Here is a 25,837-nt window from a genome sequence, read left to right as displayed (position 1 = left end):
CTTTTAATGGATTTTATTCAGAAGGTTACTTTGAACCCTGAGGCTTAAATGGCGGCGCGGCGTATTTATGGATTTTTACGGCTTTCTGTGTACTGTCTTTCTTTGTAAAAAACTCATGTGCACGTGCGGCTTATAGTCCAGTGCGGCTTATGTAATAAAAAAACAAAAATATCCCTGAATTTTAGCTGGTGCGGCTTATAGTCCGGTGCGGCTTATAGTCCGGAAATTACGGTAATCAAATTGTCAAATTAACACCAAACCATCGATTGCACATTCAGTACCAATCAGCGCACAACGAAGTAGATAATATACAAAACACATTTATTGAAGAAACATGAAATAGAATTACAAATCTCAATTACTCCAGAAACCGAACAATCTCACTCACTGATACCCATGTTAATAAAATCATTCAATCCCAGAACAATTCGATTGCAAAACACAGTTCATGAAAGAGGGAAAAAGTAGATACCAGCTGCGTGCTATTTTTGGTGGAAGCAAAGTGGAGTGATCAATTCGATCTTACTTCTAAAATCCAAATTAGAGAAACAGGCTGGCCTCGAGGGGACCGGCGACCCGATGGCTATTCCCCTCCTTCACTAAAATACAGAAAAGTCGTTCCCCTCACCTAGTTTCTTCTGCAAAGTTGTCCAGTCCAATTTTTTGGAGTAAATCCAAGTTAATTTCAGACCAGCGATCCTGCGTCTCACACAAAGATCCCGGGACTTTGGAAAAAATCTTGAAACTCCCTCGGGCTTCTTCACGTTTGAGCGCTCTTTGGGAGAAAAAGCCCCGTAGCTGCCCCTGCAGGACTTTTTATAGACTTGTCTGGTACCTATATCCTCTCTATAGGGTAAGACCGCCTAGTTTCCCACGCTCCTATAGGATTTGGTCAGTTTTCCCACGCTCGTACAGGGTTTGGTCAATTTCCCCCGCTCGTACACCTGCTGTCCTTCAGCAGATGTTTCCGCCCTGACCACGCATTACTTTCCACCAAATGTACAGCTAGCCCCTGGGAAAGCCTTTCACTTCCCCTTTTCTTCACTTCCTGTTTCATGAGAATAACTTTTTAAAGTTACGCTTCAATTAACTCTGAAATAAAAATCCAAACCTTTGATCTATTTCTTTAAACAATTTATGTCACGCCACTATTCTCATAGTGACGGGTCCCTTGATCGAATTGACTAACAATATTGCTTTAAGCTGTTACAGAAATACACTTTTAGCCAAGCAAAGAAATCAAAAAGTAAAAATCACATTTGTGCTTCTCCAAACAATTTATGTCACGCCACTATTCTCACAGTGGCGGGCCTCTTGATCAAATTGACTAACAATATTGCTTTAAGCTGTTACAGAATACATTTTTAGCCAAGCAAAGAAATCAAAAAGTAAAAATCACATTTGTGCTTCTCGAAACAATTTATGTCACGCCACTATTCTCACAGTGGCGGGCCTCTTGATCAAATTGACTAACAATATTGCTTTAAGCTGTTACAGAATACATTTTTAGCCAAGCAAAGAAATCAAAAAGTAAAAATCACATTTGTGCTTCGATGCGTGACTCACAATCCGACACCGTGTTCCTGTTTTATTTCTATTTTAACTAGTTTAGCTTATTTTGGCCCCTTTTTGGTCTCATGTTTCGGTCTGGCACCATCTTTTGGACAAATTTGGAATTTCAGCTCTGCCAATTTATTCCTGTGAACAATCCATATTTTACCATTTGCACCATCTCTTCCCCCCACTGTTACATGACAACAGCTAAATTCATCCGAGATTTAACAAAAGCCCCAAATCAAAGGAGAATAGCCGCGAGTAGAAAGGGTGCGGTCATTCTGACGCCATGTCTGAACAGTTACTCTACATGCGTGTTGCTTGACTTTAGAGCAGGGGTGCCAAACTCATTTTTTTCGCGGGCTGCACTGTAGTCATAGCTTCTTTCGGAGGGCCATTATGACTGTCAACCCACCTCATATTATATACAATAAAAGCTACAAAACAAACTGACAAATAACTTGTTTTCAAATCAGACGAGTAAAAACTGGTCAAATATTTTTAAAAAAAGACATTCTTAAAAGTGAAGACAATTTGCAATCCTAGTAATGACGCACGGATTTGATGCACAATTTGTCTTCGCGGGCCACATAAAATGATGTGGCGGGCCATATCTGGTGCCCGGGCCTTGAGTTTGACACCTGTGCTTTAGGGGGATTGGCGTCCTGAAAAGATTAAATTGATGCCTTCAGAATTAATTTCTTAGAGGTGGTCAGCACTCGGACGAATATTTTCCGAACTCCGGCTTATTTAACTCTCGTCTCCCCATGAGAGCCGCGTTACAGCAGCGGGGACAAAGGAGAGTTTTAACCTTTTAAATGGAGAGCCAGTTGCTTACATTAGATAAGTGCAGGATTTGACATATCATAATTTTGCAGCGTCATTATTGAAAAAAGTAAGTCAATTTATCAGCAATGTCTCTCTCGTCACGGCATGTTCAACGAGGACTCTGATGAATTTATTATTTATTCCTTGGACACCCGTTCAACATGGACTCTGATTAATTCATTTTATATTTATTCCTACAAAATTTAATGTCTCTCGCATTTATTTCTTACACATACGGGGCTTGCAGATAGAGTGAGAGAGAGAGCTGTCTGTATCAGACAAACAGGTGCGGGGCATAATCTGCCCCGGATTTTGTCTACTGCCTGGGCCATGTGGATTATGTTGACATCTCAAGCCAAACAAGGAAACAGATGCGGTCCTGGGCGAGCCTCCTGGCTGAGCCGTTGGCAGGCTGACACTTTTGTCTTTGTAAATGTCCATTTTAAGAATCTAGGATTCTTTTCTTTTTTTAAGTTCTCACTCGTGTTCTGCAGTAGACCCGTGATGCGTTCAATAACTGCTCACACAGTCGGAAGACATACGAAACCCACGTGACAGGGCACTTGAGCTGCAGAGAGGCTGCTCATTTCTTGCTCTTAAATCAGTCACAGAGAGGCTCATTTTTTTTTTTAATCAATTTTGATCCAATAATCATTGGTCCAATAACTACAGTGCTTCATCCAGATATGTTGCTATCAGTTGTTTCGTTCAGCTCTTTTGTGAACTTTTTCAGGAGGTCCTGAGGCTAATGCGCAACATTGACGATCGCATCGTCCACGCCCTAAACACCACCGTGCCCACAGTCTCCTTCTCGGCCAAAGTTGATGCTACACAAACTTGCAAGCAACTGTATGATTCGGTGAGTGCCCTTGTGGTGTAAAGATGTATTAAACTTTTTGTTATTACAAACTAACAATTCCTCCTAATAGGAATGGGTGAACACTAACACACAAGTATAAGTATTGGGCCAATACCAGCCTTATTTTCTATACTCCATACTCGTGACAGAAAGTACTGCTGGTCAATGCCAATGGCTGACAGGGTGTTTTTGTGAATTGTATCCATATCAATCCTTCCATATGCCTATTAAGATGCAATTTCTGTATATGTTCGTTTACAAGGTTTATATTCACGCTTAGAATGTGGCTGTGAACCACTCCAGAGAGAGTTGATGACAAAAGACAGCCTTGGCAGAGTCCAACCCTCAGCAGAAACAAATCCAACTTACTGCCGGCAATGCTGACCAAGCTCTAACATTGGTGATACAGGAACCGAACAACCCTTATGGGTTCAAAACCTTGTACTGCTCAAGCCAGGCCTGGCTCCAAAGGTGGACCCACGTCCGGGGAAGCGAAAACGTCGTCCAATATTATCAGTCACCATAAGGGATTCCGTGAGCTGTGCTTTGTCTGGTCCTTCACCCAGGACTTGTTTGCTATGGGGGGTATAAAGCCCAAGAGAACTTGGCTCCTAGAATCACTGGGGCATTCAAACCACTCCATCACGAAACAGTAATGGAGCAATAAAATACAACTTTATTTATATAGCACATTTTACAGTGGTACGGTGGAGCACTGATGAGCACGTCCGCCTCACAGTCCAGAAGTGCAGGATTGGATTCCGACTCCAGCCTTCCTGTGTCGAGTTTGCATGTTCTGCTTATGCCTGTGTGGGTTTCCACCAGCTAGTCCAGTTTTCCCCCACATTCCAAGAACATGTAGCGTGGACCAATTGAACATTATAAATTGTCTGTAGGCAGGGTATCGGCGAGGTTGTATATGAAATGAAATTAGTGAAAAATAAGGCCAATAAAAAGTAGTAAATACCATTTGATGACGAATTAAATTTCGGAGCCACTATCCGCTTTTTCCCGATTTGTATTAAGTGCTGGCTGATTTTTTTATTTTAGAAATTATTTCATATATAGGGCGCACCGGATTAAAAGGCACATAGAAAAGAAGCTACTACATCAAACTGGGATTGACGAGGGTTAGGGTTGTGGTATGCATCCACTAGATGGTGCTGTGCTTAAGCCAGTCAATGACGTAGAGTCCAACTCCCATTCCATATGAAAGTGATACGGTTTGGCTTCTAACTTGGTCCAACTACCCCACTCATTTATGAAGGAGTAATTCAATTACTTTTTGGAAAGGTAAACCGTATTTCCTGGACTATAAGTCGCACTTACAAACTTAAAATTCACTCAAAAGAACAGTGCGCCTTATAATGCAGAGCGCCTTATATATGGATCAATTGATGAATTTGTTGATCCATACTGGTTGTGCACAGCGCTCTGCCAAAATGTTTCAGTATGTTTCAGTACGACTAATAAATTACTGGGTCACATCGCTTTCAGCATTCTAGCAACCGTGGTCAAGGGCGTCACTGAAGTAAGCTACTACTGGTCGATCGCATGACATAAAAAAAAAAAAAAATCTATCGGCTTCAATCCATCCCATCGCTTGATTGACAGACAGGAAAGCCTGTCGGGAGGCAATAACAGTGAACTGCACATGCACAATAGACAGTAACCACACCCCCTCACCACAACACTTTTAGCTGCGCATACACAAACCCGGCGCCAAAGCTAACAAGCTAATCAATGCATTATGCATCAACGCACGCACGTTTATTTTAATGATTTAGTCTATTGTTGATAATCTGTTACAGTAGCTATAATATTTTCAAAAGTATTAAATTTTTAAAAAAAAGTTGTACATAAGGAAAATGTAATGCCATAGTTGCAGGCTATGGTTTTCTGAATCCTTAATAAGATAGAATGATTGTGAAAGAGTGTAACGTGCCAGTGTCTCTCCTGTGCCGGTCCCAAGCCCGGGTAAATGCAGAGGGTTGCGTCAGGAAGGGCATCCGGTGTAAAAACTGTGCCAAACACTTCTCATGCAAATCATCTAGACAAAAACGGGTGTTTCGCTGCGGCAACCCCTCCGGGGAAAAGCCGAAAGTAGCCACCATTTTGAAAGAGTGTAGAGCTTCAAAAGTGGTGTGTGCTCTTTCTACACATAACAATAAAAGAATATTTTGTCCTTTCATTGCACTTAACCACTCATAAGGTTGTGTGAGAAAATGACTGTAATCAGTAACTTCATTAATAACCACTCACAAGGGATGGGAATTGAGAACCGGTTCTTGAGAACCAGTTCCCATGTTACCAATTCCTTGGAACTGTTTGCTATTTTGCTAACAATTCCCTTAGCGATCCCAGTCAGCGCGAATTACGTCACTATGTGCGTTGCGCACGCTACGCAACATGCATAGCAACGTAAACAATGATGGCACCTGTGAGGCAGAAGCGCTCCAAAGATTGGTTACATTTTACTAAAAAGGACGAGAATAAAGTGGTGTGCAATACTGAAATTTCATCAAAGGGAAGGTTATTGCATTCGACCTGGTAGGAGGGGGTTACAAATCTCACAATACCCTATGGAAAGTTTGTGAGATTTGTGGAGATTTGTGTATGGTTTGTGGAGCATTAAAGGAACATTCCAGGCTATTTGAATTCACATTTAACACTTTTATTGGGCATGGAGGCCCAGATGCATTGCCAAATAAGGAGTTATATTGTCTTATCACAGTGAAACCATCTGGGTGTGGAGTTTCGGTTCTGCCGTCGCATCCTCCTGTTTTGGGCACATCCCACTACCTGCAGTCACTCTGTTGTTTTCCAGACATTCTCACAATCCCAGTAACCTTTATTAGTAAATTAGATTGAAAATTCTTACCGTAAACAACACTACAATTAACTTGTGTCTTCTAAATCCTGTGTGTTAAGCAAAAATGTAAATCCCTTAAATGTAAATTCCTACAAAATGAAAAAGGGAGGAATGTGCATATAAATTTTGACATCTAAAAATCAACATTTTGAGCACGAGGTGACAACAGAACATTGTTAGAGATTTGCTCACTCCAACTTATTTTGCAAGAACCACACGAGAGACAAGCAAGTCCTTTTAGTCACCTGCAGGTGGAGAGCTCACACATTGAAGGAGTGAAGTCTAAAACTCTCCTTCCTGCAAGGGCATATTTATTAAGAGAAACAGAGTGGGGGTAAGAGTAGGCTGAATAGGAAGCCGTTGTGCTCTAATCAAAACATATCAGGGGGTGTTTTACGACCTTGTGTAGGATGGGACAAGTTATCTTATTCATTACCGGTTGCATTCCAACATAATCATACGATAAGGATAATCTGAAAAACCCTAACATCTCCCTCCTGTTTTATCATATGATTATGCCACCCCAAACAACAAAGACAGGTAAAAGAAAACATATATATATATGTATAATGAAGAAAGAAGAATAATAAAAATAAAAAACAACAAACAATGATAGCAACACTTTCCAGTGAAGATGTGGTACTACCTTAATACCCCAGATCAAACTTATTGTGTAAGCGAAAAACCTGCTGGCCAGATGTTATTAGCAGGAAAATTCTCACACGGTCCCTCTGCCTTAGGCGGCCAGAATGCTATCAATAAAAAAAATAAAAAGAAAAACACAGAAACAGTACATCATTGTATCCATTACTTGCGAAGCATTTTTGATGGTCAAATCAACAAGTTTTCGTAAAACATGCTCAACAGAACAGCATCTACGCAATCCACGTCTCATTATCATTATCCCATCTGTCACGTCTAAGAAGTTGTATATGTGCTCGTGTTTTCCTCAGCTGATGATGTTCTAGTCTGTAGGTGTGGTCTGTCACTCACACTGGCGCACACACTTGTGTCCAGTTGGCAGGCAGCATCGGACAACTCTTGTGACCACAAAACCACAATCCGTTCTGAACAGGCACGTGCACTCATAGGATGCAGGTGAGGCAGTGCTTCTGAACTTCTGGACGAAGTAGGTCCTGTCCGATGGTGCAGCCATGTTGGTAGTAGAGCCCTTACACCTTGAAAACGGCTCTCTCATCCTGGCACACAGCGGCGATGTCCAAAGCTCCCATCCAGTCTTCTCCTGGAGAGCAGTCATCGTTAACGCAGACGTGGGTCACGTTACCTTGGATGTAACGTGTAATTCACTCCAGCTGGTCTCTCTGTGTAGGCCACTTGCGGTATTGTTCATCCTTCAATAGTCACATTGTCCAGAATAGCTGATCACAGGCACCGTCTGCAAGTCCAGGGCCGTAAGGGTCGGCACCCTTGACTGTGACAGCACGGTGTTGATATCCAACTCCTGGATGCCGTGTCCCTGTAAAACAATGCTCTAGACTTTCTTGCTACGCTTCACACAATAATAATGATGAGTAAATCATCAGATACCTCTCGTGCATACACTCCAACAAACGTTAAGTAGATGTGCGATCACTTGCATGAAGTCTACTTAACCAAACATTGAGTAAATATGGGATAACTTAAAAACTGTCCCGGTCAACAACAATTCATAAATAGAAACTACAAGGTATAATAATGAAATTCTCTTTAGCTAAACAAGGAACAAAGGTGCCCTGTTCATAACTAGTGAGGGCCTCTCACAGATAGACAAGGAAGGGAGTATAAGAACTCCCTAAAACTTGGCAGATGTGTTGGCTTTGAGCGAAGGTATGAGACCTCTGGTTCAGGCCGGCCAGTGCTTCTACAAAACCAATTATTCTAACATTTTTTCCCAACTGCTTATCACATATTTGCTCAAATTCACACATCACCGTAAACAACCCCTTTTCTCGACTCTCAGTCGTCGGATCACATTCATGAGGACAAATATGTTTACACCAAAGGATAAACGTTGCGATGTCATCATTCAGAATCCCACGGATCTGAGAAAAGTCTGGTAACACAGATGTAGGGATTTTGCCATCAACATCATCATGTTGCCGCTCCGACATTAGGTATATCTGAGCAATCTCGTCCTCCATGGGCGATATTACTGTAGTGACGAGACGATTAAACAGAGCACGAAGACATGGTATGCAACATCCATACAAGGTGAGCATAGCAGCAACACTGCAACTGATGGTAAAATTGAGGACACAATGGCGTTATACTTCCCAAAAGCAGTCATCCACTTGTAGTGCTCTTTCATCCTCGTTTTGAGGGATCGCAGGCCTGCAATCCGTCAGGCTCCCATCAAGGGCGGTGTTGTTGGGGATGAAGATGCAGCATTGTTCTCCAAACATTGCGCAGATGCCTCCTTTCTCAGACAACAACATACCATGAGCATTGTGGTTCTGGATCGACATTAGGGAAGGCGTGGCTAGCTGTTCATGCACTGCCTCGAGCCCCGCTTGTGTCCGTTTGCCCAATTTCTGCACGTTGTAATGGATGTAATTTATTCTGTCTACGTTCTTGTTCATCGTTCACCAGCAGCAAATGGAGGACTCCCATCCCGCTGCAATTTGGTCATTTAATTCTTATTAATCAGGAACTCCTCTAGGGACTCAAATTGCATCAATTTCGGTCAAATCATCGTCGCCTCTCAAATTTAAAGATATTTTGGTTTTTACCAGCTTTTTCCCCAGATCTTGGCATGTTGATGTATATACAATTTTGCTTGACTACATTCTCTGAAAGCAATGGCTTCTTTTTTTTTTTTCTTTTTTCTCTCAATGGATATTATATGTCACACATTTCACAATCCAGTAGACGTGACAGATTTCACACAATCTTTGGTCAATGGCAACGGTACAACATAAATAATCGATCGCAAATTCATACATATGACATATTCAATTTTTTCTGTCTTTGCAGCTTGTTTTGCTATAAGCAATCAATTGTTTCTTTTTTTCAGTTACTCTTATAGTTAGTTACCTGAAACAAATTATCCACATTCATTCTAGATATTCATCCCATATTCATCCCATTCTTTAACATCTACAGCGGTTGTTGACAAAGTACACATATAAACATCATACTTTCATGGCAGTCCAGATCCGACACAGCTGATCATCCTGCAAAGGTCAAATTGATATTTTAAATTGAAGGCATTCAGTGTTTTTGTTGAAACAAGCTCTACAAAAAAAAAAAAAAATGTTGGTTTTGTTTTGAAAATGTTTTGAATATGAATCAAATCCATATGTTGTATAAAGCTGACTGACCTGCCCCACTATCCCTCCTCTTGAGCCATGTGACACGCACCATGGCTCAATATTGCTGCCCATTTGCATAGGTTCTTTGGTAGGATAGGTCTGTCTTCTGGTCATTTATAGAAGCCATTCTCTAATCTTGCCCCTCTTTTCGTCCACAATGGAATTTCTCTCTATGGACTTTGTCGCTGCACATCTTTTAAAATGTTTCAGTGATTTAATGTGCTTCTTGTGTATATAAAATTTGAAGTGTCTTTTGCGCTGCAGCTTTGTGGAATCTATCTGCAAGCTTGTTACCTCTTGACACCTTATCAGTCTCGTGTGTGTGTGTACTGCACACGTGCACATAGCTACTTTTCGTGGCAATTGGACTGTTTTGACAACTAGCTTAGCAAGTAAATGGATGGCCTTCCCGAATGGGGAGTAACTCAGCTAGCAAATGATTAGACATTTTCACTTTCTTGTAGTTTCTTTAGTTACTTTTCAATCGTTTTCTCATTGTTTATCACAAGAATCTTAGAAATTTGAATACAAATCAAAATGTATATTTTATTTTACTCTATTGTATGATTTAGAGAATCCATATGTAGTAAAGTGTTGTATTACTACATATGATTTCATCATCATTTAATTTGACTTTCTTTCCAAAACGCTTCTTAATTTCTCAGTTCACACATCCTCTACATGTGTTACTGGTTCTCCAGTTTTTTCTCTAGTTAATTATCAATCCAAAAGCTACGTTTTCTTTTAAGCATTCAACCTGCTCAAAATCACTCTTTCATCAAAGTCGCTCTACTAATTTTCTATAGTAGTCGCCAACGACGTCAACTATTCAACCTTTCATTCAGGCACTCATTCATCAATGCTCATCATATGCATCTCACACAGTCTCCAAAAAGGAGTCTTCCTATCACATTGGTCCCATTTCATCCAAGCTCACCACACAACATTCATATATCATTTTCAACTCAAGTTTCCTGGTAGAACAATCCACCAATTCAAAAAAAAAACTTAACTCAAACAAAGAACTGGCAAATTAATCTGAATTTTTTCTTTGTTTTTAAATTTGAAGAACTCAATCTCTCAGATTTAGCTTGCATTTAGAATTTTGCATAATCTTATAACACAACCAATCAATTACTCCTTTTAAATGTAGCATTGCAAAATCTTAAATTCACAATTTAGCTTCTTCCAATTCCTGAAAGCATGTTCCGTCGGTTTTTTTGTTTGTTTTTTTTTCTTCGAATTTCTCATGTGTGCTCGACACTTAACATGCATTAGTGTGGATTAGTTTCTGCTCGCAAACAGATTTCTCTCTTTTCCTCTCATTTTTATCTGTCCAAATTGTTTCTGTTCTGCGGTGTAAATTGAATAGACAACAGTCTAGCAAATATCTTCATACTAAAAGTTTAGCCAATCCTCATCATTTTAACACATACGCACAATTTGATCTCTAGACATTTGTAATTCGCCACCTCAAAATTATTATTATTATTATTATTAAACTCCTCTTGCCCCTCGCTAGAGCCGCGGCTTGAGCTGCGGCCTTGCACCTGCTCACAGGGGCTTTATTGTCTCCTGGTCTGACAAACACTTGTGACCTCATCGGTTTTCATCTTTCTAGCTTTTGTCTCTTGAAATCGTTCTCATCTCTTTGTGAAGATTTCAACCACACTCTAGCACTTCTACCACTTCTTTCACATTTCAAATTTCCTTGTATTCCATACATTTTCTTTCACTTCAGCATGTATTGCATACAATTAAGAAATCTACTCGCCATGAACTTCTCATCTCAAAGAAGAGCAGAGCAAGAGATTTACCGTTCTTATTTCCCATCTTTTAACTTTAATTTTAGTAGTTTAAGGTTTTACAATTTTTTTTTCTTTGAGGATCCTCAATGCAGGTTTAAATTGACCTTTCAACAAATTACTAGCCTGTATTAATGCCGTGGATCAATGCTAGAACTGCTATTTTGTCAATTTATCCTACCAGTCACACACTCAATCACACAAACTCCAGCGCTTTTTTTAGACCTCATAGCTTGGACAAACCAAAGCCGTATCTCATAGCTCGGACAAACCAAAGCCGTATCTCATAGCTCGGACAAACCAAAGCCGTATCTCATAGCTCAGATAAACCAAAGCCGTATCTCATAGCTCGGACAAACCAAAGCCGTATCTCATAGCTCGGACAAACCAAAGCCGTATCTCATAGCTCAGATAAACCAAAGCCGTATCTCATAGCTCGGACAAACCAAAGCCGTATCTCATAGCTCGGACAAACCAAACCCGTATCTCATAGCTCGGATAAACCAAAGCCGTATCTCATAGCTCGGATAAACCAAAGCCGTATCTCTCGTGCACCTGTGGCCTTTTACGCGTTTCACAACAACACAATCACACAACTTCAGGCCTTTAACTTACTTGTCCCCTGGTTCGTTGCATGCCGGGTCCCGTCAATCCACCTCTGTCAGACGAAGGCAGACCTAAGATGCTGGCCCAGCGAAGAATTCTCTTCCCAGGACTTTCTTCTCCAGGTCCTCCTAATGTACGTTGGCTTGTCGACAATGCAGCACGTCCTTCTTCGTCAGACAGATAGCGGGTATGAGGGATCACGGGTTTCGGCACCAAAATGTTAGAGATTTGCTCACTCCAACTTATTTTGCAAGAACCACACGAGAGACAAGCAAGTCCTTTTAGACACCTGCAGTTGGAGAGCTCACACGTTGAAGGAGTGAAGTCTAAAACTCTCCCTCCTGCAAGGGCATATTTATTAAGAGAAACAGAGTGGGGGTAAGAGTAGGCTGAATAGGAAGCCCTTGTGCTCTAGTCAAAACATATCAGGGGGTGTTTTACGACCTTGTGTAGGATGGGACAAGTTATCTTATTCATTTCCGGTTGCATTCCAACATAATCATACGATAAGGATAATCTGAAAAACCCTAACAAACATGACAAACCAAGCTAAGTATCAATGCGCATTACAATGCTTGTCTCTTTGTTTACTGTGAAGTGGGTGGACAGAGATAGGGCGAAAAAAAACAGGAAGTGAGTGCCAAATGCAGATGGCCCAGTTTCCCGTCAATATGATCCCAAAAAGCCTTTAAATCACAACATATTCTTTTAGTGTCATGTCTTACTACTGATATGTTTGCATATAGACCTATTATATAAGTGCCGATGTTCAGCCCAGTGAACTGTCCCTTAAAATGACACTAAGCCTTTTGTGTATTGAGCATTTTAAACTGTCAATGTTGTTAGAGTGGCGCTCACTCTAACTTATTTTGCAAGAACCACACGGGAGACAGTATGCTTTTTGAACACTTGCAAGTGGAGAGCTTGTTCGTCACTCTGCATACAACAAAGATCGAACGAAGTCTGACTCAGGCCTCTTGCAAGAGCATTTTTATTGACAGCAGCAGGGTGCGGGGTGAGAGTGGGGGTGAGAGTGGACAGGATGGGGTTGAAGCCCCTGGCTTCTGGTCAAAGCATAGCAGGGGTGTTTTCCAACGTTGTGTAAGCAGAACAACTTTGATTGCTTCCTCTGCAGCTGGTCAATCAGTTCAAAAGATTGTAGCATTTTGTTCTACTACTTTTGTTAAGACAGGACACGTTTGGTTAATTATTACAGGTTACATTCCAACATAAGCATAGGATCAAACTAATCTATCAACCCTAACATATCCCTCCTGTTTATCATATGATGATGTCACCCCGATTAACAAACTTAAGCAAGAAAATATAATGAAGATAGAATGATAAAAATAAAAACACAGAAACATCATTGTATTCATCACTTTTGAGGCATCTTCGACGGTCAAATCATCAAGTTTCTCTGAAAAACGTTCAGCCAATCAGCATTATCGCAATCTTCTGTCCGCAGCGCATTAAAATCATCACATTCACATGCTTGAGATGCTGTATTTGCACTTCAGCGACGGTAGAAGACACAGATCTTGATACAGCTGACTTCAAACATGAGACGATAACAGGTCGTAAACGAGCACAACAATACCAGCACAACAAGCATAGGAGTCACAAGTTTTAGCAGCAGTTGCCACCAAGCGCCAGAGAATAGCCATGAAAAGAAATCCCATTGATGTGGGATTTTATCCTCCGACATGGCCTGCTGTAAATTTTTCAGTGAGTTCATGGCGTCGTTGATGTGAGCGTCATTAACTCCTGGAATGTATGTGCAACAGGAAATCCCAATGATGTGGCACATGCCACCTTGCTCTGCAGTCATCAAGTCCAGAATCTACCTGTTTTGCAAGACCATCAGTCTAATAGCCTGAATCTCTCTGTTTTGTCCAGCAGCAAAAGAGATTCAGAAAAGATTGGAAACGATAGTTCAGTGTCTCGATGAAGCGTGAGTGTTTTCCAACTCCGATCCATGGAAAACGCGCATGAACAAATTTGTCTCCAATGGACCATACTTTGTGGCTGTCAGGGACATTTGCACCCCAGACGGGGTAATGTGGTTCAAAGGCTGCAACAGCCCTGTGTCGACGTCCAGAAGAGTTGTATGCTGTCGTCAGCTGATGATGTTGTATCCTGTAGGTGTGGTCGGTCACTCACACTGGTGCACACACTCGTGTCCAGTTGGCGGGCAGCATTGGACAACTCTTATGACCACAAAGCCACGAGCCATTCTGAATGAAGTAGGTCCCATCCGATGGTGCAGCCATGTTGGTAGGAGATCCCCGACCACTTGAAATGGCTCTCCTATCCTGGCACTCAGCGGTGATGTCCAAAGCTCCCATCCAGTTTCCTCCTGGAGAGCAGTTGTTAATGCATTTCTGGGTTTCATTTTCTTGGATGAAACATGTGTAGTCCATTCCAGGTAGCATTTTTGTTTAGGCCACTTGTGGCATCTATCGTCCTTCAACAGTCACATTGGGACTAATCCAAAAGAGTTCAATCACAGGTTCTTTTCTGAGTCCAGGATGGTAGGGGTAGCATCACTGACTGTGACAGCACGGTGTTGAAATCCAACCCCTCCCACAGACGTCATGCGTTTCGTTTCAGTGACAGTCATTGTTCTGACCTCCAGGTGAACTTGCGTGGAGGAAGGGGGGGTTTAGAACACACATAGTATCCCTCCTGTGTGTGGGATCTCACAGTGAACGTCACACACAGGTACCAAGTGTTGGTTCCGTGTGGGTTTCTGGGGTCCCACGACCAGTCCTCAAAGTTCTCATCATGTGACCATCTTTTTCCTCGGTCGACATTGTCAATTGGTCTATTCAGACGAGCCCATAGACCATAGCACGCTCCAACCACAACGCAGCAGAGGATCCACCTGGCATGTGGAGCCCCATTGCTACTAGGATGACAGAGACACCGATATTTCCCATTGCCTAGTCAGAGTGGGGATCTTATGGATTTCATTCTTCACCAACATTGAGACGCCCCACCTTAAACGACGAGGCCCCTTTGTAGTCAGACTTACTCCCACTCCGAAAATGGGGTACAGCACTCTCTGTAACGTCCAGTAGCTAGAGGTGAAACCAGCTGGGTCTTCCAGCAATGTTCAGTGCAGTGGGGGTAGTAAGCAAGACTTGGAATGGTCCCTCCCACCATGGCTGGCCCAGTTTGTCCTTTTTGACTACCTTTATATAGTTTTCATTAATGAATGCCTTCTTTTGTTGGACAAATATGAGTGCCAACATTTACAATTTTCTGTGGTTTTAGAAAGGTTAAACAAAAGAGGACAGGACATTTTAGAATTAGTTACCTTTGAATAAATTCTTAGAAACAAGAAGGGCTCTCTGTAAATTACTACTGTTTTTTAGATTTTTAGACAGTTTCAGTTTTGTCAGAATGTCATTTTTAATGCTATTATGCTTTATGTCGTCTCAGTCTCCTGGCTTGGAGCGGTTGTTGACCTGTGGGGAAGAAAGATCAGGCGGCAGTAAATTTGCATTTGACACATCTTTCAGTTTGAGTGGTCTGATCATGCTATCTGCCAAGGACTGTTCTTCGTCTGTTTTTTGCAACTCTTGTAGTCAATTTTATTGCCCTTTTGAACTGGGCAAATAGGAGTGTTTGCGGGAAGAGTTTGAGCACTTCCTAATGGTTCCTGCTAACCAAAGACCATTTATGACAGGGGCTATCCCATTTATTGCGTCCTGTTTTAAAGGAGATTCTCTGATCTTGGTTGGATTTGTACTGGGGTAATGGACGTTAAAAGTCCTACATCAGATGGCCCCTTTGTCCACAGTTTTTCAGGAAGCCCAGCCAATTCCCCTTCCTCCTTTTCATTCAAACAAGTGTTGATTAGCCAGGGAAGCGCATAAGCGCGTGCCCTTAACACCTACACCACTTCCCCATAGCTTATTTAGTCACTTTTCAATCATCTTCCGATTGCTTCAAGCAAAAGTTTGAAAAGCTTGAGAAAATTTTAACTTAATGGTGTGACGCCAAATGTAATAGAGAATCCATGTCGTAAAGTGTTGTATTTCTACTATCTTTCGTTATCTGTCCTACTCCCTCCCCCCTTCTGAGGCTTGGTAACGCCCATGCCTCACACCTTGTCAAACTTTTTGGGAGGATGTGTTCTTAACTACAGATGATTCTATCATCATTTAATTTGACTTTCTTTCCAAAACGCTTCTCAATTTCCCAGTTCACACATCTTCTGCATGTGTCACTGGTTGTCCAGTTTCTATCGCTAGTTAATTATCAATCCAAAAGCAACTTTTTTTTCTTAGCATTTAACTTACTCAAAATCACTCTTTCTCCAAAGTCGCTCTACTAATTTTCCATAGTCGTCTCCAACAACTTCAACCATTCAACCTGTATTTTCATTTCATTCAGGAGTCTTTCCATCACATTGGTCTCAATTTATCTAAGTTCTCCATACAACATTCATATAGCATACTCAACTCATGACCCTTATCCTAATTTTACCTAATAGAAAAATCCACCAATCAAAAAGAAAAAAAAACTCAACACAAAAAACTGTTGGCAAATTAATCTGAATTTTTTCTTTGTTCTTAAATTTAAAAAACTCAATCTCTCGGTTTTAACTCATATATAGAAGTCTGTATAATGTTATAACACAACCAATCAATTATTCCTATTAAATGTAGCATTGCAATGTCTTAAATTCACAATTTTGCTTCTTCCAATTCCTGAAAGCATGTTCTGGCTTTTTTTTTCTTTGAATTTCTCATGAGGGCTCGACACTACCGTAATTTCCGGACTATAAGTCGCGTTTTTTTTCATAGTTTGGGTGGGGGGGGCGACTTATACTCAGGAGCGACTTATATGTTTTTTTTTCACAAATTTTTACTTGATCATTAAGACATCACTTACAAGTATAGTTGACCACTTCCCATGTTATTTTTAGTATAGTTGATCACTTCACATGCTTTTATATCTTTATCTTGAACATATTCAAAACATAAAAAATAGAGAAAACATCAAATAAAGCAATTAACACTTTAAAGCACCATATCCAAGTCCACTGTCTGCTGTATGTACACTTGCTCCATTTTTGCTCCTATTATATTTATTATTATTATTTATTATTATTTGTGTATTTATCATTTATTCAACACTCTTATTTATTCATTGTTTGTGCCTTCTTGGGTTTTTTTGTGTTGCTTGTATGCATATGTGTACTATCTCACCAAGGGATAGTGGAAACGTAATTTCAATCTCTTTGCGTGTCTTAGTATATAAAAAAAAATCAACGATAAAGCAGACTTTGACTTTGATAAAACAACCAAAAAAATATATATTTTCACTGGATGAGGGCGCTCTAAGTTTCACCGTTGGCCGTGACTCATCAACTGGGTGGGCTTAAGAAAAATGGCACCAAAAATAAACTCATATTTTGCAGGTTACAAACTTCAAGTTGTAAAATATGCAGCTGAAAACAGTAATCGAGCAGCAGAAAGAAAGTTTGGAGAACCGTGATGTACCAATGGATTACTATTTCAAGTGACGTCAGTAGCGCGGCGCGGCGGTTGTTTACATACAAACGTGCCCACACAAGGACTACCGGCATCATTAGCGGTGATCATTTCTAAGTGACACGGAGGACAAAGAGTTTGAAGGAATTAAGGATTTGGAGTGACATAGAAGGTTTGAAAAACTATTATGGCTTTTACGCACGCCCGGTCCTACTCTACTGAGTCGGGGGCCGGCGCTCGGCCGAGTGGTTGTCCGCGAACGGTGCGCGGGGCTCGGACATGGCCATTACGCACGCCCGGTCTGTCTGGAAGTCCACGCCGCCACACGCTTGGAAGTTTGTTTTGTTTAATAAAGAGCCGTTTACCAAACCCACGTCTATCCTTGTACTTTGTTAACGCTACAATATAGTTATATAGTAGATCTGTGGAATAAAGACGAGGCTGACGTCAGGGCGCACACACGGCGATGTTGACAAAGGACGAGGAATTTGATCGTTGGATTTAATGGAATTAAAGTGCACGGATGGTTTGATAATACTATTGGCTTGTATTATAGTTATTTGAAATATAGTTTATCTATCGTTATATGAGCCTGTGGAATATTTTGAAGTGCAAGCGCCCTCAGCCGTGCGCACCCATTGTTGACAAAGAACGATCGATGGATTTAATGAATTGAAGTGACACCGATGGTTTTATAAACATGTTATTCATGTAATAGTTGTCCTTAATCACTCTATATGTTACGTCAGGCCCGTTCTCAGCTCTTTGTTTGTGTTTGTCACGATAGCATACCTATCGTTTAGCCTGTTGTTGCTATTTAATGAATTGGAGTGACACCCATGGTTTTATAAACATGTTATTCATGTAATAGTTGTCCTTAATCACTCTATATATTACGTCAGGCCCGTTCTCAGCTCTTTGTTTGAGTTTGTCACGTTAGCATATCTATCGTTTAGCCTGTTGTTGCTATTTAATGAATTGGAGTGACACCGATGGTTTTATAAACATGTTATTCATGTAATAGTTGTCCTTAATCACTCTATATGTTACGTCAGGCCCGTTCTCAGCTCTTTGTTTGCGTTTCTCACGATAGCATACCTATTGTTTAGCCTGTTGTTGCTATTTAATGAATTGGAGTGACACCCATGGTTTTATAAACATGTTATTTATGTAATAGTTGTCCTTAATCACTCTATATGTTACGTCAGGCCCGTTCTCAGCTCTTTGTTTGTGTTTGTCACGTTAGCATACCTATCGTTTAGCCTGTTGTTGCTATCGTTTAGCCTGTTGTTGCTCGTTCATGACTGTTTTTGGTGTGGGATTTTGTAGAATAAATTGCCCCCAAAATGCGACTTATACTCCGGAGCGACTTATATATGGTTTTTTTTCACTTTTTGGGGCATTTTATGGCTGGTGCGACTTATACTCCGGAGCGACTTATAGTCCGGAAAATACGGTAATATGCACTAGTGTGGATCAGTTTCTGCCAGCAAACAGATTTCTCTCTTTTCCTCCCATTTTTATTTTTCAAAATTGTTTCTGTTTTGCAATGCAAATGCAAATTTCTTTGCACTAAAAGTTTAGCCAATTTTATCATTTTAACACATACGCACACACATGCACAGCTCTCGCGCATGAAAGGTGGAGGCCCGGCACCAATGATTCGTCACAGTCTGGCCATTTCCTGCAGTCGATCATGAAGCCGGTCCCGCCCACGCACGCGAGGACAGCACATTCTAATTCTTTATTCATCTTTTAGAAGCAATTTGCATTTCTTTACCACTTGATTTGCAAATTTTAACTTTAGTGTGCGCATATAATTTGATCTCTGGTCATTTGTCATTGGGCATACAATCAGCATTGTCATATGTCATGTATGTACAGGAGTTCTAATAATGTAGTAAATGTTCTAATTATCTGACAATGACATGTTTTGCTGTCATATGGGGGAGGCTTCAGGTCTTCTAAATTTGGATACATGAATTGCATAGGAGCGGAATCTCCTCTTGCCCCCTTTGCTTGAGCCGCGCCTTGAGCTGCGGCCTTGCGCCTGCGCACTGGGGCCTTATTGTGTTCTGGTCTGACAAACACTTGTGACCTCATCATTTTTCATCTTTCTATGTTTTTTCTCTTGAATTTGTTCTCTTCTCTCCTGTGAAGCTTTCAACCACACTCCAGCACATTTCAATTCTCTCTAATTTCTTTCCTTTCTCAATCCCTTTGGCTTCCGAGCCACACTCTCCTCCAAAAGTTCTACCACTACGTTCCACATTTCAACTTTCAACTTTCCTTGTCGTCCATACTTTTTCTTCCACTTTGGCATGTATTGCATACAATTAGAAAATCTACTCGTCATGTACTTCTCATCTCCTTCAAGAGCTAGAGATTTACTGTTTTTATTTCCCATCTTAATTTGGTATTTTAGTTTTTACAATTTTTTTCAAGGTTTTTTTTCTTTGAGGATCCTCAATGCAGGTTTAAATTGACCTTTCAACAAATTTCTTGCCTGTGTTTTTTGCTAGTACTGCTCTTTAGTCAATTTATCCTATCTGTCACTCTCTCAACCACACAAGTTTTTTTATCCCTGCCTACGCAAAGTCCTCGATAAAAAAAGAGCTGCTTCATCCGGAGGGGGACTCTACAACACCCCCTCCTTCCCTGGAAACTAAAGACAATGGTCCTGTTACCCAGCCCTGCCAACGCGAAGTAGTACTTTTTAGAACAGTGGTTGTCAAATAGGGGTACACGGACACGGGAGATTTTACAAAAATATATAAGACAGTTTGAGAACCACTGCTCCAAAAGAGCCACTTCATCCAGAGAGGGACTCTCCAACACCCCCACCTTCCACAAGACTTAAGATCTTCTGTCCTGCCTATTTACTTGTATATTTTCCTATGCACTTTTACGCGTTTCGCCACAACTTTACTTTAGGGCTTTTACTTAGTTGTCCCCTAGTTCGTTGCGCTTCCGGATCCCGTCAATCCACTGTTGTCAGACGAAGGCAGACCTAAGATGCTGGCCCAGCAAAGACTTTTCTTCCCAGGTCTTTCTTTTCCAGGTCCTCCTAATGGACGCTGGCTTGTCAACAATGCAGCACGTCGTCCTCCGTCCACCAGCAGTGGGTATGTGAGGGATCCGGGTCACGGCACCAAAATGTTAGAGTGGTGCTCACTCTAACTTATTTTGCAAGAACCACACGGGAGACAGGATGCCTTATGAACACTTGCAAGTGGAGAGCTCGTTCGTCACTCTGCATACAGCGATGATCGAACGAAGTCTGACTCAGGCCTTTTGCAAGAGCATTTTTATTGAGAGAAACAGGGTGGGGGTGAGAATGGGGGTGAGAGAGGACAGGATGGGGTTGAAGCCCCTGGTCTCTGGTCAAAGCATAGCAGGGGTGTTTTACGACATTGTGTAAACAGAACAACTTTGATTGCTTCCTCTGCAGCTGGTCAATCAGTTCAAAAGATCTTAGTACTCTGTTCTACTACTTTTATTAAGACAGGACACGTTTGGTTAATTATTACAGGTTCCATTCCAACATAAGCATAGGATCAAACTAATCTATCAACCCTAACAAATGTTCTTGAAACACAGATGATAGAGGCCCATCTCAGCCGGGACAAAGCCATCAAGGCATGCATCACGCACACATCCAAGGTGGTAGGGCAACTGCGGGAGGCAAGACTGAAGAACAATGCCGACATAGCTCTCATCAAATGGCTCAGGAAGGAGCAGACCAAAGTACTTTTTTTAATCTTCCACTCTATCTAATCTAACACATATCCTCGGTTTCTGATTAAGATATGCTAATTCATCTTTATTCTTCCAGCTAAAGCTCATGCAGTCCGAGCTGAGTGTCGAGGAAGTCGTCAAAGATAGAAGTCTGAAGGTATGAAACTTAATCAAAGACTACCACATACTTGCCAACTTTCTCGAATTAGGCAGGAGACTCCCGATTTTCAACACTGTATCCCACCTGCCCACCAATCTGTAATTTCTCCCGCTACGTAATCTCACGATTTTACAGTGAAGTAAACAGTTTACCTTGTGGGCAGTGTGACAGAACATGGCTCCTCCTTGCTGCGCACTGCACACCCACCCAAAGTGTTTCCCTTCGTGGCCCTGTGACCTGCTCGCCCCAATGGCTCCCTTCCCCTGCTCGTTGTCCAGCGGCGCAAGCAGAAGGGCTCCACCCAAACGGCTGATATTGGTCTACATAAATGACAGTACTCCAAAATACTCAAAAATCGAAAAATACATAAACCGAAACAAGACTATATTGAAACAAACTTAACAATCATTTAAACATTTAAAACCAAACAACAGAAGGAAGAAAAGGACCAGGAAATTGATGTGTTTAATGTTACATACAAGACATACAATGTTACAACTTCCACTCTCTGTCATGTTTTCTACATATTAATAGCTGTTACCGTATTTTGCGCACCATAAGGCGCACTGGATTATAAGGCACACCCTCATTGAATTTTTTATTTTAGAAATTATTTCATATATAGGGCACGCCGGATTAAAAGGTGCATAAAATAGAAGCTATACTGCAACAAACTGAGGTTGACTAGGGTTGTGGTATGCACCCACTAACCAATAACCAATGAGCCCTCTGTAAATAATTGCGTTTCTCAAACTATCTCCTATAAAAGTGATCAGAACTGATTAAAGTTCGATCTAACACATTGGTACTGCTTACGTATGTTTCCCTTCCATATCGATCCGTAAATTTACTCGAAACATTAACAGACCAGCCTATTTTGAAATGAAATAGCCTCATGCGTATAGCAGCTATCATTATAGCATTAGCCACTTGCAAACTCCCATGAGCCTCAGCTTGCAGACTCCCATAAGCCTCAGCAAAGTGTCATGGCAGCCCCTGTAAACAATCATGTTTCTCAAACTTTCTCCCATAAAAGTGATCGGAACTGACTAAAGGAGCTTAAGATCAGGGGATGCTTTGAGAATAATTGTCAATTTTTGTCTATGTGAAGCCCTTTGAGACTGTTTGTGATTTAGGGCTATACAAATAAATTTGACTTGACTTGACTTGACTTGACTTGACTTGACTTAAAGACTGATTTAACACATTGGTGCTGCTTATTTATGATTCCATTGGAAATTGATCCGTAAACGTACTCGAAAACATTCACGGAACAGACTATTTGAAATGAAATAGCCTCGCAGGTACAACAGCTATTTAGTGATGTAATTTACTAGTCGTACTAAAACGTACTGAAACATTTTTGCAGAGCGCTGTGTACAACCAGTATGGATCAACAAATTCATCAATTGATCCATATATAAGGCGGTCTGCTTTATAAGGCGCACTGTGGTTTTTTGAGTAAATTTTAAGTTTTTAAGTGCGCCTAATAGTGCGGAAAAAATGGTAATTAAATTAAACCGCACATGAGCTGAGACAAACATCTGTTTGTCTACACAGCTCAGTGGTCTAGTGGTAGAGTGTCCGCCCTGAGACTGGAAGGTTGTGGGTTCAAACCCCAGCCGGGTCATACCAAAGACTATAAAAATGGGACCCATTGCCTCCCTGCTTGGCACTCAGCATTACGAGTTGGAATTGGGGGGTTAGATCACCAAATGATTCCCGAGCATGTCACCGCTGCTGCTCACTGCTCCCCTTTCCCCCAGGGGATGAATCAAAATCACATGGGGATGGGTTAAATGCAGAGGACAAATTTCACCACACCCAGATGTGTGTCTGACTTTGGATTCTTGCAAGAGCATATTTATTAAGGATAATTAGGGTGGGGGTGACATTGGACATGTTTGGTGGTCACCTCAGCAACTGGTTAATCAGTGCGAAGGTGCCCAGCTCATTGTTTTACAAGGTTGTGAAAAAAGAAACTAGTGGAGCATTTTAGATGACTAAGCAAGAATGTTTCCACACCATTTGGAAAGTTTCAACTAAATGATTAAACTTTTCAGAGTCAAGGAAAGGTAAAGAGTTTAAACAAAGTTAATAATTCTAGTCTCTCTATGGCATCCGTCTGTCTCGAGAGACAATGGTAGTGCCATGGAGCATGGAATCACTGGAGTAAAGTACAGCGTCTTGAGTGGCTCCGCAGTCTGATTCTAGCAGGACAGTCTCTCCCACAAGCCGGACATACGAATTTAGTTGGTTGCTCTTCGGCCTGAGCTTCCTGTCTCTGTTTCCTGCGTTCACGCTTGCTTTCCAAATGCTGGATTCTTTTTTCCTCGCCTTTCCTGACTCCATCATAAATGAATTGGCGCCAGGACTTACGATCCATCGCTTGAAGTTCCCAATTTTTCGTGTTGATACCTGTAAGGACCATGTCTCTTTTACACGCATCCTTAAAGCGCAGCATTGGACGACCCCTCGGGCGATGTCCTGAAGCGAGCTCAGCGTAGAGTAAATCTTTTGGGATCCTTCCATCATTCATGGGGCGCACATGTCCAAGCCATCTCATTCGACGTTGACAGAGCAGGAGATGCATACTGAGGGAACCAGCCTTTTCTAGCACCGAAGTGTTTGTGACGCGCTCTTGCCAAGTGATGTCCAGAATCCGACATAGACACCGGATGTGAAACTTTTCCAGTCGGTCCTCCTGGCGATCATAGATGGTCCATGACTCACTACCATACAGCAATGTTCCGAGGACGCAAGCCTGGTACACTTTGAGCTTGGTGTTCACTGTGAGTTTTTGGTTTCCCCATACTCGCTTGTGAAGCTTAGCCATAACGGCTGAGGCTTTGCCTATGTGCTTTGTGATTTCAGCATCCAGTGACAAATTGCTGGCGACTGTTGAGCCCAGGTAGACATATTCATCCACATCTTCAAGCTAATTCTTTTCGACACTGATTGACGGTGGTACCTGTATGTTCTGACCCATAACTTTGGTCTTGGTGATGTTCATCGACAATCCAAATGCTTTACAAGCATTAGTAAAACTGTCCATCAATTGTTGAAGATCACTCTCTGTGTGTGCGACTAAGGCTGCATCGTCTGCAAACAACAGTCCCCGTACTAAAAAGGTGCGGACCTTGGATTTACTCTTTAGGCGAGATAGGTTGAACAACTTTCCGTCACTCCTAGTATGAAGATAGATGCCCTCTTCAGAATGACTGAATGCCAACTTGAGCATTTGTGAAAAGAATATTCCAAATAATGTTGGAGCCAGAGTACAACTCTGTTTCACCCCATTCTTTGTGGTGAATGGTTCCGATGATGTACCGTCGAAGTTAACGGTGCACTGCGTATTTTCATGGAAGGAGGTTGTGATGCTGAGCAACTGTGGAGGACAGCCAATCTTCCTCAGCATTTGGAATAAACCACTTCGGCTCACCGAATCAAAAGCTTTGGTAAGATCAATGAATGCAATATGAAGTGGAGTTCGTTGTTCTCGACATTTTTCCTGTAGCTGGCGCAATGAGAAGATTATGTCGACTGTAGAGCTTTCTTTTCTGAATCCACACTGCGACTCCGGATACACACAGTCAGCTAGGACCTGTAGGCGGGCAAGGATAACATGGGCAAAGACCTTGCCAACTACGTTCAGTAGAGAGATACCACGGTAACTATCACAACTACTACGATCTCCCTTGTTCTTGTACGGTGTAACAATCTTTGCGTCCTTCATATCCTGTGGTACTTTACCGTCTCTCCAACACCAACACAGGAGTTTGTGGAGTGGTTTCAGAAGCGCTGGTTTTCCACACTTGATTAGCTCGGGAGGTATTCCATCCGCACCAGGAGACTTCCGACATGCTAGAGCATCAATGGCCTTGCTGAGCTCATCTAAGGTTGGTTCATAGTCTAACTCGTCCATCACAGGAAGGTCTTCTAACGTACTGATTGCGTCTTGCAAAACTGACGATGGATTGGCATACAAGTCGAGGTAGTATTCTACCCATTTCACTAGCTGTTTGCTTTTGTCAATGATGACTTCACCACTCTTGGATTTTATGGGCGCATATTTCTTCACTAATTTTCCAGGAGCTTGTTTGATGCCTTCGTACATTGCCCTGACGTTGCCATTAGTTGAAGCATGCTGAATGGTTTCTGACAGCTGGATCCAGTAGTCGTCCACGCAGCGGCGGGCTGTTCTCTGGACGTTAACCCGTGCAGACTTCAGTTCCTGCAAGTTTTTGTAGAGGGGTGCTGCTTGTACTTGTTGAATGCTTTGCGTTTGACATCAAGGACTGACTCCATTTCGGCAATGTTCGCCTCAAACCAGTCTGTGTTATTGCGTTCCTTCTTACCATAGGTCAGAGTTGCTTCCGTCTGAATGGTAGTGCGGATAAACTTCCACCTGTCTTCAGCACACTCTCGATGATCATTTGACAGCGTGCTTTCCAGTCTTGCGATAAACTCGGCGTTCTTGTTTACACAGCTTGTCTTGCCGATATTGATGTGTGGCTGACACTTCAACTTCGAATGATAAAACCTCTTGAGCTTAAGATTCAATTTGCTCACAATCAATGAGTGGTCAGTGTCGCAG

General features: G+C 41.7%; 1 protein-coding gene and 1 long non-coding RNA gene across 5 annotated transcripts in view; both read left to right on the top strand.

Moving 5' to 3' along the window:
* mix23 (mitochondrial matrix import factor 23) overlaps nt 1-25,837 on the top strand; it is a 60,194-nt gene that overhangs the window by 19,225 nt on the left and 15,132 nt on the right. For all 4 annotated transcript variants that reach the window (XM_088360311.1, XM_088360309.1, XM_088360313.1 and 1 more), the window contains 3 exons: nt 3,116-3,241; nt 20,943-21,089; nt 21,178-21,237. In XM_088360311.1, coding sequence (XP_088216437.1) covers nt 3,116-3,241; nt 20,943-21,089; nt 21,178-21,237 — 333 coding nt within the window. The remainder of the gene's footprint in view (nt 1-3,115; nt 3,242-20,942; nt 21,090-21,177; nt 21,238-25,837) is intronic.
* On the top strand, nt 21,266-25,796 carry LOC148382168 (uncharacterized). The gene is made up of 2 exons (XR_015854061.1): nt 21,266-24,910; nt 25,016-25,796. It is a non-coding gene; the product is annotated as an uncharacterized LOC148382168 (long non-coding RNA).

Source organism: Syngnathus floridae, chromosome 18 (assembly GCF_059516105.1).
Source record: "Syngnathus floridae isolate MCC-2025c chromosome 18, RoL_Sflo_1.0, whole genome shotgun sequence".
In the NCBI taxonomy this organism is placed as follows: domain Eukaryota; kingdom Metazoa; phylum Chordata; class Actinopteri; order Syngnathiformes; family Syngnathidae; genus Syngnathus; species Syngnathus floridae.
The sequence above is the reverse complement of the archived record's forward strand: the minus strand, read 5'-3'. Positions and strand labels throughout refer to the sequence as shown.